General features: G+C 45.3%; 1 protein-coding gene across 1 annotated transcript in view; it reads left to right on the top strand.

Moving 5' to 3' along the window:
* Window positions 1–14848, top strand: part of NECAB1 (N-terminal EF-hand calcium binding protein 1) — a 207254-nt gene that overhangs the window by 165841 nt on the left and 26565 nt on the right. The window contains exons 7-8 of the mRNA XM_083187086.1: window positions 6611–6723; window positions 8580–8656. Coding sequence (XP_083043212.1) covers window positions 6611–6723; window positions 8580–8656 — 190 coding nt within the window. The remainder of the gene's footprint in view (window positions 1–6610; window positions 6724–8579; window positions 8657–14848) is intronic.

Here is a 14848-nt window from a genome sequence, read left to right as displayed (position 1 = left end):
GCATTTAACATACTAATTACCCATCAGGGTGGGTATACAATTAAAAATCGGGTCTGGGGGGGCCATTTAACATGGGAATCAATGGAAAATTGCGTCGCATCGCATGCCATAACTTTAAAATTGTATACTCAGCCCGGGAGAAGGCAGAAATCGGGTCCATCGCATGCCATCGCATACCTTAGTATTAGTGGTATGCGATGCGATGCGATGGGGGCTGTGATAATACACAAGTACCTCAAAATGTTAAAAATATATATTTACAGTACCTGAAAATGAAGCGTTATTATACAAAGGTAGTCTTTAACTTTCATTTAGGGGACGAAATATCACACTATGAAATTTGTAAAATCCTATGAAAATATTTTAATTTTTTTTTTAAATTTATGCTTTTTTTTAAATATCAGTGCTACTTAACATGGTAGTACCCAGTGCCGTCACAGGGCTTTATGATGCCCAGTGCCTGAGTGCATGGGGTCATTCTGACATGGGGTGGCCACCAGCCAATGGGTGGGACAGCACTTCCCGGTGCATCCTCAGGATGTACTGGCTGCAGAGTGCATGTCTGGAGTATCCAGATACTGGTGCTGCCTCCAGAGCACTGCAACAGCACAGCTTGCACACCCTATGGCCTTGGAAGGACCACAGCAGATTATGGGGGGGATGTTCTAACATCCACACCCCAGCTCCACCCCCATCGCATTCATAATTATCGCATATGCACTAACATATGCGATAATTATGGCAAAGGACAGCTCTTGACGGCTCCCCCCCCCCCCCTCCCTCCCTTACCCGGCTGCTGCTGCAGCTGCGGGTGGGGGGGGGGCTGGCTCTCCTCCTCCCTGCACCCAGAAGAGGATCAGTGCAGGGAGGAGGAGGTCACAGGTCCGGGCAGCGTTAGAAGCCCATAGGCCCGGTGGGGGATGCTTAGTGCATCCCAAAATGCGGTAAAAACCCAGATAGCGTGGTTTTTACCGCATTTTTAGTTTAGAGAATCTCCCCCATCGGCTGTAATTTCCATCTTTACAATCAAATAGTGTCTATGGGGACTGTGAAAAAAGCTCTATTTACCAATATCCTGTCGCTCAGCATACTGACAGAATATCAGCAGCAGAATCCTGAGAGATTTTGGTAAGTATTGTAATCCTTCCCCCTCATGCAGCCTGTCCCTAACTTCCCCCTCCCCCAGCCTAACCCTAAAGGTGGCCATACATCAGACAGACCTGCTTACAATCATGATTGTGTTCAACTTGCACGTCAACTGCACAGCAGTCCTTGGTGGTTTTGGACACACAATGTACTTACAATCCGTCGTACAATCCAGCTGCTGCCTACGACCGGTCGTCTCACAATCGATTGTTTGCACCTAAGCTGTCTGAAAACTGCCACACAAATAGCGCCGGTTGTATGAGCTGTCAAATGACCGATTGCATGTGCTTTAAAGCACATACAATTATCTCCCAATCCCAATTGATCAACTGATGCAGCACGTCTGATCAGAGGACCAATCCTCCAACCCGCGGGACTGTGCATTGCACACAATCTGCATACAATCATCATACAATCCCTCGAGATTGTAGCCAGCAGCGTCAGCATACTCTAGGGCCCCTAGTAGACTAGAGCTGTGGCCAAGTCTAGTGCACATCAACACCACACTATTTACCCAGTAATTTCCCTACTGTGCATGAATGAAATGCTGTGGAAATGGCCACCACGCTATTTTCACAGTGATCAATGTAGAGCTTTAGCTGCTGACACGTAACACTAGGAGGTAAGTATTGAAGAAATGGGTGCAGGGTGTGTGGTGTGGGCCCCCATAGATCCAGGGGCCCATGAGCAGCGCACACCCTACTGCCTGCTTCACAAAATATAGAGAAAAGCTGCAAAAATATAACAGAAATGCTGACAAAGGACACGGAGCTACAACACTACTGTATATCTCCCAGGAGATGAGAGTATAAAAGGTACTGTATACTGTTCTTTCCAAGACAGAGGGGTTCTTGTCAAATTTAGATTTAGAAAAATTAAAAGTTAGAAGGGAAGTAGAAGCAGGGGTGTAACTCCCAGAGGCAATGGAGTCGCATACCTCCAGGCTCCAAGCCGTGAAGGGGCACCTGCATGTACAGCAGCACCTGTGCAGTTCACAGCAGGATTCACAAGTGACCGCTTCTCTTCCAATGCTCTGCAGTGCACCTGCTGCTGCAGATGGGTGAATCTCGCCAACCTGACCCACCGGCCGTTGTAACACATCAGAGCTAGAGCCCTGTTAATTTACTGTGGGCTCCGGTCCCCGTAGTCCAGCAGCTGAGAGCCCTCTATGTAAATATAATTCTGTAAGTCTTGTGTATTTATATTTGGGTTCTAAATTTTTAAAGAAGGGGGCACCAAACTCCAACTTGCCTACGGGCACCTGGGATGAACTTACGCTACTGAGTAGAAGGGAGTCAAAGTCCTGCCCTATCTCTGTGTACTTCGCGTGATCACATAACATATAGTAACCTACCGCTTTCATTACAAATCATCCTTGAACCAGATAAATTGAAAATAGTTTGGCAACTAATATATAAAGTACTAGTAAGCCTGCTCGAAGCAACGGCTTCGAAAGCTAGTCAGCTACCTTGTGATTGCCTCTGTGTTTGTTCCAGAGACACACAAACAGACACTAGACATATATATATATATATATATATATATATATATATATATATATATAAATGATGACATTGTAAGGATATTTTGGCAACACGGACGGTGTAATGGTTAGCATTGCTGCCTCACAACACTGAGGTCATTAAAGTTAAAATTCCTACCACGAGTTTGTATATTCTCCCTGTACTTACGTGAGTTTTCTCACACGGTCCACGGTCTAGAAGGTTAAGAAGGGGGTTATTCTAGTTCACTCCTTCTGGCAAATTCCTTCCTAGATGGACAAAACCATGTGCACTGCAGGTGGGCAGATGTAACATGTGCAGAGAAAGCTACATTTGAGTTGGGTTTTACTTCAAAGTGAGAACTAAATTCCAGTGTAAAAATAAAGCAGTCAGTATTTTCCCTGCACAGAAACAAAATAACTCACCCAAATCGAATTCTCTCTGCACGTTTTACATCTGCGCGCGGGGGGGCAGACTACAGTGAAGGAATTTGCCAGAATGAGTGAACGAGAATAACCCCAAAAAACTGTTTATGGGCAGACTACTGTAGATGGGCAAAGTGGTTCTTATCTGGCGCAAAATTCAAACTTCTTGTTTGGTTCTATCAACTATGAGATTTTATATTGTTCTTCATTGTCACCTTTTTTTAAATTTAAATGTTATAATTTTAGTAACAAAATTAGCAAATTGATTTTTTTTATTCTTCTTAAACTAGAATATTATTTTGTTTGGTGTGCTTCATGGTGCCACGTGTACTGCAGGGTGGGATCAAAGCATCTCATGGGCGTGGTTATGCCTTCTGTGTTCTCCCATGCCCTTGCAGAGGCATTTATCACTCCCCTCTGATGGTGCCCTTCACATGCCTTATAGAAACTACTACAGGTAGAACACCGATAATCCGGCACCCTGGCTTCCAGCACTGTGCCAGATTGCCAGTTTACCAGATTATATTGTCAGTGTATCCCCTGGAGTGCGGTGGGATCTGCTCTCGGTTCCCTCCACCCCCACAGTGCGACTCCTTCCCCCCCCCCCCCCCCCCCGCTTTCACATCCATCTCACCTTAATGCAGCGCACCTTCCTCCCCCAGTCGGTCTGCCAGTCTGTCTCGGCCCATCCCGCCTCCCCTCACAGCGCGGCTCTTCCGCCTGCAGTGTGGCTCCCTCCCACTGCTCCTCTAAACCCTCCATCAGGTACCAGAAAATGTGCGTTCTACCAAGAGACAAATGCTGCATTGCAAACCTCAAGCTAGTGTGGATGATATACGGTCATTAGGTTGACATTCATTGGGTCGACCACTGAAGGTCGACACCTGAAATAGGTCGACATTGGTAAGGTCGACAGGGTCTGAAGGTTCACACTAGCATTAGGTCGACAATGGGACGGTCGACAGTCAAAAGGCATTTCATGCCCTACCATCCACTACGGTGTGACAGGAGAATAAAATAGTGTGTTGAGCGCAACGAGCCATGCGAGGGTATGCGGTACTATTAGATGGTATCCATGACGACGGTGTCGACATTTGGGACAAAACATTTAAAAACCTCATGTCGACCTTTGACTGTCGACCTTCCCATTGTCAACCTAATGCTTGTGGCAACCTTCAGACCCCGTCGGCCATACCCATGTTGACCTATTTCAGGTGTCAACCTAAGGCCTGTCCACCTTCGACCAACCTAACGTTGGTTGACCCTATGACCTATAGCCAGGTGGATCTAGATCAGCAAAGGGAACGGCAATCACTTATACATATCCATTGGCATTCTCTAGACCAGGCATTCCCAACCACGGTCCTCAAGGCACACCAACAGTGAAGGTTTTAGTGATATCCAAAAAAAAAAAAGGGAACTAGAACGCACCCTATGGTGGGTGGAATTCTAGAAGGGGGGCGCTTGACACAGGTAACTTCTAAGCAGCTGCTGGGAACAGGTTAGTTACTCCTGTAAGAATGTGAAACAACAAAGAAAAAAGGTAGCAGCGCTATGGAAAATTGAAAAATGAAAAATTGGATGATCTTTACATATATTATTTTACTTGAAAAATGTGACACAACATACAATTAAAACAGCACATCTGGGTGTGCAATGATATAATAACAAAATTGCAAGGTATTAAAAGCCCAATTCCACAATAAATAGAATAATGTGGAGAGTCCGTTCCTAGTATGCCCAGGATGGGGAAAATATTTGAATAGTTAGCACTCCAGTTGGAAATTGAGGTGGATCAGTTTGCAGGTGAGAAATGTCCAAGTGTCCTTATATCCTGGTGGTCGGCCCAAGTTGGCACAAATAACCGATGCCACTGGAGATGGTTGAAGGACAGTGATATGGTCACGTTTTTGAAGAATAGAGCAGTGATCCTGGAGTTGGTAACTGTCTTGGTGGGCTGGTGGATGAGAAGAGAGCTGGATCTTCCACTGGGCTGGTTCGGACTCCAATTCACAAATCAAAGTGGCAAATGGGGTTTGAAGCACTCCCTGACGCGTTTCGCTGGTCCTGCCAGCTTTATCAAAGGAAAATAAAGCTTTGATAAAGCTGGCAGGACCAGCGAAACGCATCAGGAAGTGCTTCAAACCCCATTTGCCACTTTGATTTGTGAATTGGAGTCCGAACCAGCCCAGTGGAAGATCCAGCTCTCCTCTCATCCACCAGACCACCAAGACAGTTACCAACTCCAGGATCACTGCTCTAGTCTTCAAAAACGTGACCATATCACTGTCCTTCAACCATCTCCAGTGGCATCGGTTATTTGTGCCAACTTGGGCCGACCACCAGGATATAAGGACACTTGGACATTTCTCACCTGCAAACTGATCCACCTCATTTTCCAACTGGAGCGGTAACTATTCAAATATTTTCCCCACCCTGGGCATACTAGGAACGGACTCTCCACATTATTCTATTTATTGTGGAATTGGGCTTTTAATACCTTGCAATTGTGTTTTTATATCATTGCACACCCAGATGTGCTGTTTTAATTGTATGTTGTGTCACATTTTTCAAGTAAAATAATATATGTAAAGATCATCCAATTTTTCGTTTTTCAATTTTCCATAGCGCTGCTACCTTTTTTCTTTAGTGATATCCAGGCTTCAGCACAGATGGTTTAATCAGAATCCCTCAGATACTAATTAAGTCACCTGTGCTCAAATCTGGATATCTACAAAACCAGCACTGTTGGTGTGCCTTGAGGACCATGGTTAAGAATGCCTACACTAGACGAATCTGCTTCTCTCACGCTGCTCTTCCCAAATTATCTGCCTGAGTCAGTCGCCCCCTGCATGTAACAAGCTGCAGCTTCTGCTCTTGCTGGGTGTTCTATTAATAGGAAATAGTACTGTGTTGTACAAAATGTTATCTGTAGCATATGTGTTTGGTTGAACAGAAGGCGGTATGGCATATTGTAATCGGTAACAGTAAGGACAACACAAATACTGTACTATACATTCCATAATACATACTGTACTATTATAATATCATTCCCCATTCATCTCTTCAGTGTAGCTGCTTCGCTCCATATAGAGATCACTCTGCACCTGATGTTTGATATACTGTATAAATCTGTAAATAGTCAGCATCATTACTAATATTCTGTATTAATGACATATATATTATATACATAGTTGCCTCCCGTCCTGCATTCTGCAGGAGACTCCCTGAAATAGCAGCAATCTCCCTCTCTCCCTCATTAGTCTAGCAATCTCCCTCATGTCTCCTAGCCCACATTACACTGTTACATTTTTGGGGGTAAAAGGAATGAGAGATAGATACATTTACATTGAATCATCAGCACCATTTCCCTGCACTTTACCATGTATAGTAGCTCAATCTCTCTATAAATGGAACTAGACACGCCCTTTGGGTGGAGCATGACATGCCCCTTCAATGGGGCGCTTTGCAAAATTGTATTACCAACTCTATATATATATATATCTTGCAATCTCACAATATTGTGTTTCCTCGCAGACAAGGCCCCACTAAGCCCAATGTGCTATCAATCCCATGGTCGGGGAAACGCTCAAACCGGAGACTCCAGAGAAATAACAGCTTTTCCCCAAACAGCCCGCAGTTTAACCTTGGTAGGTTTTTCTAATGTTTTGTTTGTTTTTACTATACGGAATAATGATTTTCAATGTTTTCTTTCTCCAATAGATTTTACACATTTATTTCACATTGGGGCAGATGTATGAACTAGCATTAAGGGCATATCTGCACTAAATGCTAGTTACCTGGGGGAAATTAAGTTTTTCTAAATGTATTAACAGCGCACCTAACGTGTTCTAGGGACAGTCAGCCTAGTTACGCTCCGCGGGGCTGTCCCCTGCAATTCCCCCAGTAATTAGCGGCCGGGCAATGTATTAAGGCATTCTCAGCCCAGAGCTAGTGTTGTCCTATCCCCACTGCAGGGACAACGCTAGCCCTGCTGATGGCTCCGGGCTGCACTTGAGATCTCGCAATAATAGTGAGATCTCACACATGCCCAGAGAGCCGGCCGGGGGGGGGGGGGGGAGTGGTAATCGCTGCTGGGGCTGCCAATAAGGAGACGCTGGACATAACGACTCTCCTTATCAGCAAGGGAGGTGTTAATACATCAGCCTGTAATGGGTGCCCGCTTCTCCTCATTATGCAGGAGAAGCGAGACCCATTATTTTACAATCGTTATGGCCCCCGATAATACATCTGCCCCATTGTATTATATATTTAAACTTTTTTTTATTAAAAGTAGTAGTAGCAGCAGCTGCAGAAGTGTTTGTGTAATCATTGAATTTGTTATTATAATGCCATCATACGTTACACAGCATTACACAGCATTACAATTCAGAACAAACATAGGGGATGATTCTGGTTGACTCGCAATATAGCGAGTTCGGCCCTGTCCCACTATTTTGGGAATGCGCATGGTCTATTATCCCTTTGTGAATGGCTTGGGCTTCTTGCATAGTCAACAACCCGTACGCAAGCATTGAGGCAGGGCGGGGCGGACAGCAGCAGGAATGGGTCTCACCCATGGGAATGCCCAGCGATTTATGGTCGTCCCCAGGAAAAACCTGGGCATTGCCATGGCTACGCGTGCTGGCCGGTGCCTGTCGGGGGCCTTATGTAAAAAGTGTCCCCACTGTGGCATCACACTGCTGGCTGTCTGAACTCAGTGCTGGTTTCCGAAATACGGGGGACCCCTACTCCTTTTGTCCTTCGTATTTTGGGAACCAGGACCGGGCTAAGACTGCTAAGAATAGAATGCAAAAGACAAGGCAGAAATCAGGAGCAGGAAATTTAGGACAAATTACAATGGCTGCTGCTTACTCCGAGTCCTACTGCATTTACTCCTGCAAATAAACACTAGGATTTTAGGAGAGGTTATCGTTATACTCTGTATTTCACCACAACAATAGCACTGCGTTGTTTACTAACATAGTTGTGAACATGTACAGGACAATAAAATGTTCATTAGCAATCACTTGACACATGTAACGGGTTACTACAGCATAACTCATTAACTACCAATGTTTTAAGGCCCATACACACTGGGCGACTTTGAGCTGAAAGTCGCTCAAAACAGCAAGTTTGAGCGGCTTTCAGCTCAAAGCCGCCCAGTGTGTATGGCCCGACGATGAGCGGTGAGCGCTGCTGCGCGCTCCCGCATCATCGCCGGGAAAGTCACTTATCTGCTGGTTATACCAGCAGCTGAGTGGCTTTCAGGACAGCTTTGCATAGCTCTGCGCTATGAAAAGCTGTCCTCTCCCCTCCGTCGCTCAGTGTGTATGCACTGAGCCGCTTTCCCCGCCAGCGATGAACGCGATCATCACTGTCCATACACGCTGGGCATAGTCGCCCAGTGTGTATGGACCTTAAGAGTCTAGATGTTGCTGCACTTTCAACAATTTTAAAAATTATACACATTTTCCAACATTTTATTGATTTGTTCTTCCTGTAGGCTTGTTAGAGGAAGATAACCAGTGGATGACCCAGATAAACAGACTTCAGAAGCTGATTGACAGACTGGAAAAGAAGGTAGTGAAATTGTAACACTGGCGTTTTATTTTTCTCCCAAATGTATCTTTTTATTAAAAGCAACAAAACATTTCAGGTGTCCCTACTGTTACTGAGCGCAAGAGTCACACTGGTTGTAAAATGATGGAGTTTTGTTGCTTAAAGCCTGTAATCTATTTAGATTGTGAGGCTCCGACACACACTGCTGCATTGGTTTAGCTCCAATACAATATTACGTTGTTCTGTATGTTGTGTTGCAGTCCCCTGTTTTATTCAAAAGGATAATGGAAATACAGTGTGCACTGCTTGGGCACTGTGAGGTTTCTGTTGTAGAAACAATAAAATAATAACCAAATGCATTATATATTAGGTAGGTAACAAAAGGCAGACACACAGGACAATATAATAGAGTTTGTAAAATAAATTATTGTCAATATAAAGAATAACATCATAAAAACAACCAAAACACAAAGAATTCACAGCGGGCCATATGTAATAGGGTGTAAGAATCAGAAAGATTTTGGGAGAGTTTTCAAGTTTTTTAAAAGCGGCAATCATTTACACTGAAACACCAAGCGAGAAGAAGGAAGTGACGCTTGTTTGATGAAAAAATGATTTAATAACAATTAAAAATTAGTACATACAATCACATATACATATAAATAAAATGAAATAGACTGAACACACTGGGTTGAAAAAAAGGTGCACTGAGCACTATAATGGGTGAATCTGGATCAGACTTGGGCATGGGAAGTTGGAAAAGATGGATAGCCTGTCTCAGCTATTGATACAAGTGACTTGTTGCTGGATCATAAGCTAATATCAGTGGTGTCCAAATTGGGCTGATAGTTACCCAACGCCGCTAGAGGATTCCAATCCCTTGGGATAGCGTTGCAGCAAGTGTCCTCAGAGGTGATACGGCTGTGAGACCACTGGGTAAATTTGTAATCCAAGTTGTGTTGCTGGTGGCTGGGTGTTGTGCCACCTTTGACTCCCGTTATTACATGGTCGACATGTTGACACATGAAAAGTCAACAGGCGGTTTTGGATATATTTATATTTTTTTTTACTGTTTCATATTTCACATGGACTCTAAATTGGAAAAGGTAAAATGTGCTGAGCACATCGATAGGTGAGCGAGGCACCCTGTCCGAAGTAGGGAAAGCGATACATTAATTGGGATCTACGTGCTCAGGTATCAACATTAACACCAACAAAGTGAAAAACTCATGTTGACCTTTTTATGTGTCAACATTTTTATCATCAACATTTTCATCATGGGTAATAGGCTCGCCAAGGGCTATCTAATTAGCCCCGATAACCCGGCACGTACCCGAAAACATAGGGTTGCAACAGCTGAAAACACACAGACCTCATTGAACCTGTGTGTTTTGGGGAGAACTTGTGCTTTTTATTGGGTGATCTAAATTGGATAGCCGGATAAAAACCATTGGTAAAACATCGGATACTGCCCTTAGGATAGAATGGGTTTATTGTTAAATGCATTTACTTTTAATCTAATTGTGAAAAACATAAATGGTCTTAACCCCTTCATGACAGAGCCAGTTTGTGCCTTCATGACAGAGCCCTTTTTTTCAAATCTGACATGTCTCACTTAAGTGGGGATAACTTTTTTTTGCTTTTACTTATCCCAGTGATTTTGAGATTGTTTTTTCGTGACACATTGTACTTCAAGTTAGTGGTAAATTTTCGTCGATACAGTCTGTGTTTTTTTGTGAAAAATACCAAAATATCGTGAAAAAATGGAAAATTTAGCGATTTGCAAAATGTTAAATTTTCTGCTTGTGAGACAAATAATCATACCACTCAAAATAGTTAATAACTAACATAGACCATATGTCTACTTTATGTTTCCATCATTATTTCAACTTCCTTTTAATTTTTTTGGACACTAGGAGGCTTACAATATGAATAGCAAATTCTCAAATTTTCAAGAAAATTTCAAACACTGATTTTTTTAGGGACCAGTTCAGTTCTGATGTGACTTTGAGGGACTTGTATGTGAGACACCCCCATAAATGATGCCATTTCAAAAACTGCACCCCTCACAGTATTCAAAACAGCATTTTGGAAGTTTGTTAACCCTTTAGGTGTTTCACAGGAATTAAAACAAAGTGTAGGTGAAATTTCAAAATTTCTTTTTTTTTGCAGAGTTTCAATTTTAATACATTTTTCTAACGAATACAGTAGATTTTACTAGAGAAATGTGACTAAAAATTGATTCCCCCAATTCCTTTGTTTTCAAAAATATCCTATATGTGGCCCTAGTGTGCACGTTGACCAAACCACAGGCTTCATAATAGAAGGAGCACCTACTTGATTTTGGAGCCTCCTTTTTATGAGATTTTTTTTTAGGCACCATGTAGGTTTCTAGGCACCATAAGTGCTAAAAGTTAGGAACCTCCCCCACAAGTCACCCCATTTTGCAATCTACACCCCTCAGGGAATTCATCTAGGGGTATAGTGTACATTTCAAACCCCCAGGGGTTTCACCAATTTTGGTACAACTGGGATGTGAAAATGGAAAATTAAATTTTTTTACACAAACATGCAGTTCTGGCTCAAAATTTTTCATTTTCACAAGGAATGAAGGAGACAAAGCACCCCAAAATCTGTGCCCCAATTTCTCCCGAGTACGGCAATGCCTCACATGTGACCAAAAAATACCAGTTGGGTGCATGGCAGGACTCAGAAGGGAAGGAGTGTTTTTTGGATTTTGCAGCACAGATTTTGGGGGAATGAATGGTGGGTGCTATGTTGCACCAATACAGTGGAACCCCCCCACAAGTCACCCCATTTTGCAAAGTACACCCCTCAGGGAATTCATCTAGGGGTATAGTGTACATTTCAAACCCCCAGGGGTTTCACCAATTTTGATACAACTGGGCAGTGAAAATGAAAAATTACATTTTTTTTACACAAAAATGCAGTTCTGGCTCAAAATTTTTCATTTTCACAAGGAATGAAGGAGACAAAGCACCCCAAAGTCTGTGCCCCAATTTCTCCCGAGTACGGCAATGCCTCACATGTGACCAAAAAATACCAGTTGGGCGCATGGCAGGACTCAGAAGGGAAGGAGTGATTTTTGGATTTTGCAGCACAGATTTTGGTGGAATGAATGGTGGGTGCTATGTTGCATTAGCAAGACTCCCAAAGCACCAATACAGTGGAACCCCCCCACAAGTGACCCAATTTTGCAAACTACACCCCTCAGGGAATTCATCTAGGGGTATAGTGTACATTTCAAACCCCCAGGGGTTTCACCAATTTTGGTACAACTGGGATGTGAAAATGGAAAATTACATTTTTTTACACAAACATGCAGTTCTGGCTCAAAATATTTCATTTTCACAAGGAATGAAGGAGACAAAGCACCCCAAAATCTGTGCCCCAATTTCTCCCGAGTACGGCAATGCCTCACATGTGACCAAAAAATACCAGTTGGGCGCATGGCAGGACTCAGAAGGGAAGGAGTGATTTTTGGATTTTGGAGCACAGATTTTGGTGGAATGAATGGTGGGTGCTATGTTGCATTACCAATACAGTGGAACCCCCCCACAAGTGACCCCATTTTGCAAACTACACCCCTCAGGGAATTCATCTAGGGGTATAGTGTACATTTCAAACCCCCAGGGGTTTCACCAATTTTGATACAACTGGGCTGTGAAAATGTAAAAATTTAATTTTTCATTTTCACAGCTCAGTTGTATCAAAATTGGTGAAACCCCTGGGGGTTTGAAATGTACACTATACCCCTTGATGAATTCCCTAAAGGGTGTAGTTTGCAAAATGGGGTCACTTGTGGGGGGGTTCCACTGTATGGGTGCTTCAGGGGTCTTGCTAATGCGACATAGCACCCACCATTCATTCCACCACCAAAAATCACTCCTTCCCTTCTGAGTCCTGCCATGCACCCAACTGGTATTTTTTGGTCACATATGAGGCATTGCCGTACTCGGGAGAAATTGGGGCACAGATTTTGGGGTGCTTTGTCTCCTTCATTCCTTGTGAAAACGAAAAATTTTGAGCCAGTACTGCATTTTTGTGTAAAAAAATAAATTTTTTTACACAAAAATGCAGATCTGGCTCAAAAGTTTTCATTTTCACAAGGAATGAAGGAGACAAAGCACCCCAAAATCTGTGCCCCAATTTCTCCCGAGTACGGCAATGCCTCATATGTGACCAAAAAATACCAGTTGGGTGCATGGCAGGATTTAGAAGGGAAGGAGTGATATTTGGTGGTGGAATGAATGGTGGGGGAGGGGGGCTGGCGCTGCGACTGGTGGGGGGTGGGAGGGGTGCTGGCGCTTCGGCTACCGGGTGGGAGGGAGGGGGGGCTGCCGGGTGGGAGGGGGGGGGCTGGCGATCGGTGGTGATCGGTGCTGTACTTAACAGCACCGATCACCACCGATCACTGTGTTACCGAGCGGCTTAGCCGCCGGTAACACAGAAAACGCTGCAATTGGCTGTTCACATTTGAACAGCCAATCGCAGCGATCGGCGGCGAGGGGGGATGTCTGCTGTCAGGGACAGCAGACATCTCCAAACTGTCACCGTGTCTATAGACGCGGTGACAGTTCAAAGCCATGACGTATATATACGTCAACGGTCGGGAAGTACCTCCCGACCATGACGTATATATACGTCATATGTCTGGAATATCTATCTGTCTATATATATATATATATATATATATATATATATATACATATATACATATATATATATCTCTTATATATTTAGCCAGATCTGTCACTCAACCCCTGTGGAGAACGTTCCTGTGTAGAACAGTTTCACTTTCATGTGTCTGACGTTCCACCCCCTTGACATCACCTCCCCCCGCCCAGCCAGGGCTACAGTACACGCCCACCATCCACCATTACTCCACAGCCACCATCCACCATTACTCCTGCACATCCCTACCCTCTGCCAGGACCACCGCGACCCCCCTCCCGCGATTCGCGGGACCTCCCGCGATTCGCGGGACCCCCCGCGACCCCCCCCCTCCCGCGATTTGCGGGACCCCCCCCTCCCGCGATTCGCGGGACCCCCCGCGACCCCCCCACCCGCGAATCGCGGGACCCCCGCGACCCCCCCCTCCCGCGAATCGCGGGACCCCCGCGACCCCCCTCCCGCGATTCGCGGGACCCCCGCGACCCCCCCTCCCGCGATTTGCGGAACCCCCGTGACCCCCCCTCCCGCCATTCGCGGGACCCCGCACCCCCCCTCCCGCGATTCGCGGGACCCCCGCTTTCCACCCTCCCGCGAGTCTCGGGACCCCCGCGACCCCCCCTTCCGTGATTCGCGGGACCCCCGCGAACCCCCCCTCCCGCGATTCGCGGGACCCCCGCGACCCCCCCTCCCGCGATTCGCGGGACCCCCGCGACCCCCCTCCCGCGATTCGCGGGACCCCCGCGACCACCCCGGTATCCGGACTATTGTTAGACAGCACTTACATCGACAGCCATTACATCGACACCATTAGTTCGACAGCTCAATAGGTCGACATGGTTTTAGGTCGACATACCATTAGGTCGACATGTCATTATGTCGACAGCTCATTAGGTCGACAGCTCATAAGGTCGACAGCTCATTAGGTCGACATGTTTTTAGGTCGACACTGCCATTAGGTCGACAGTGTCTATGTCGACAGTCAAAAGGTCGACATGGGTTTTTTCACTGTTTATTGAGCCGACATGTGCCGACAGGCGGTATTTCATGCTCTACTATCCACTAGGGCGTGGTGGGAGAATAAAATAGTGTGCCGAGCGCAGCAAGGCCCGTGCCCGAATCATAGCGAGCGGCTGCGGTACACTTCAAACTGTGTCCATGTCGACTGTGTCGACATTTCGGCCAAAAAAACAGTGAAAAAACCCATGTCGACCTTTTGACTGTCGACATAGACTCTGTCGACCTAATGGCAGTGTCGACCTAAAAACATGTCGACCTAATGAGCTGTCGACCTAATGAGCTGTCGACATAATGAGCTGTCGACATAATGACATGTCGACCTAATGGTATGTCGACCTAAAACCATGTCGACCTATTGAGCTGTCGAACTAATGGTGTCGATGTAATGGCTGTCGATGTAAGTGCTGTCTAATATCCATCCCAGACCCGACCAACCCCTCCCGCGATTCGCTGGACCTCCGCGACCACCCCCTCCCGCGAAACGCGGGATCCCCGCGACCC

Source organism: Crinia signifera, chromosome 5 (genome assembly GCF_055691185.1).
Source record: "Crinia signifera chromosome 5, ASM5569118v1, whole genome shotgun sequence".
In the NCBI taxonomy this organism is placed as follows: domain Eukaryota; kingdom Metazoa; phylum Chordata; class Amphibia; order Anura; family Myobatrachidae; genus Crinia; species Crinia signifera.
This window is presented reverse-complemented; position numbering and strand designations above follow the sequence as displayed.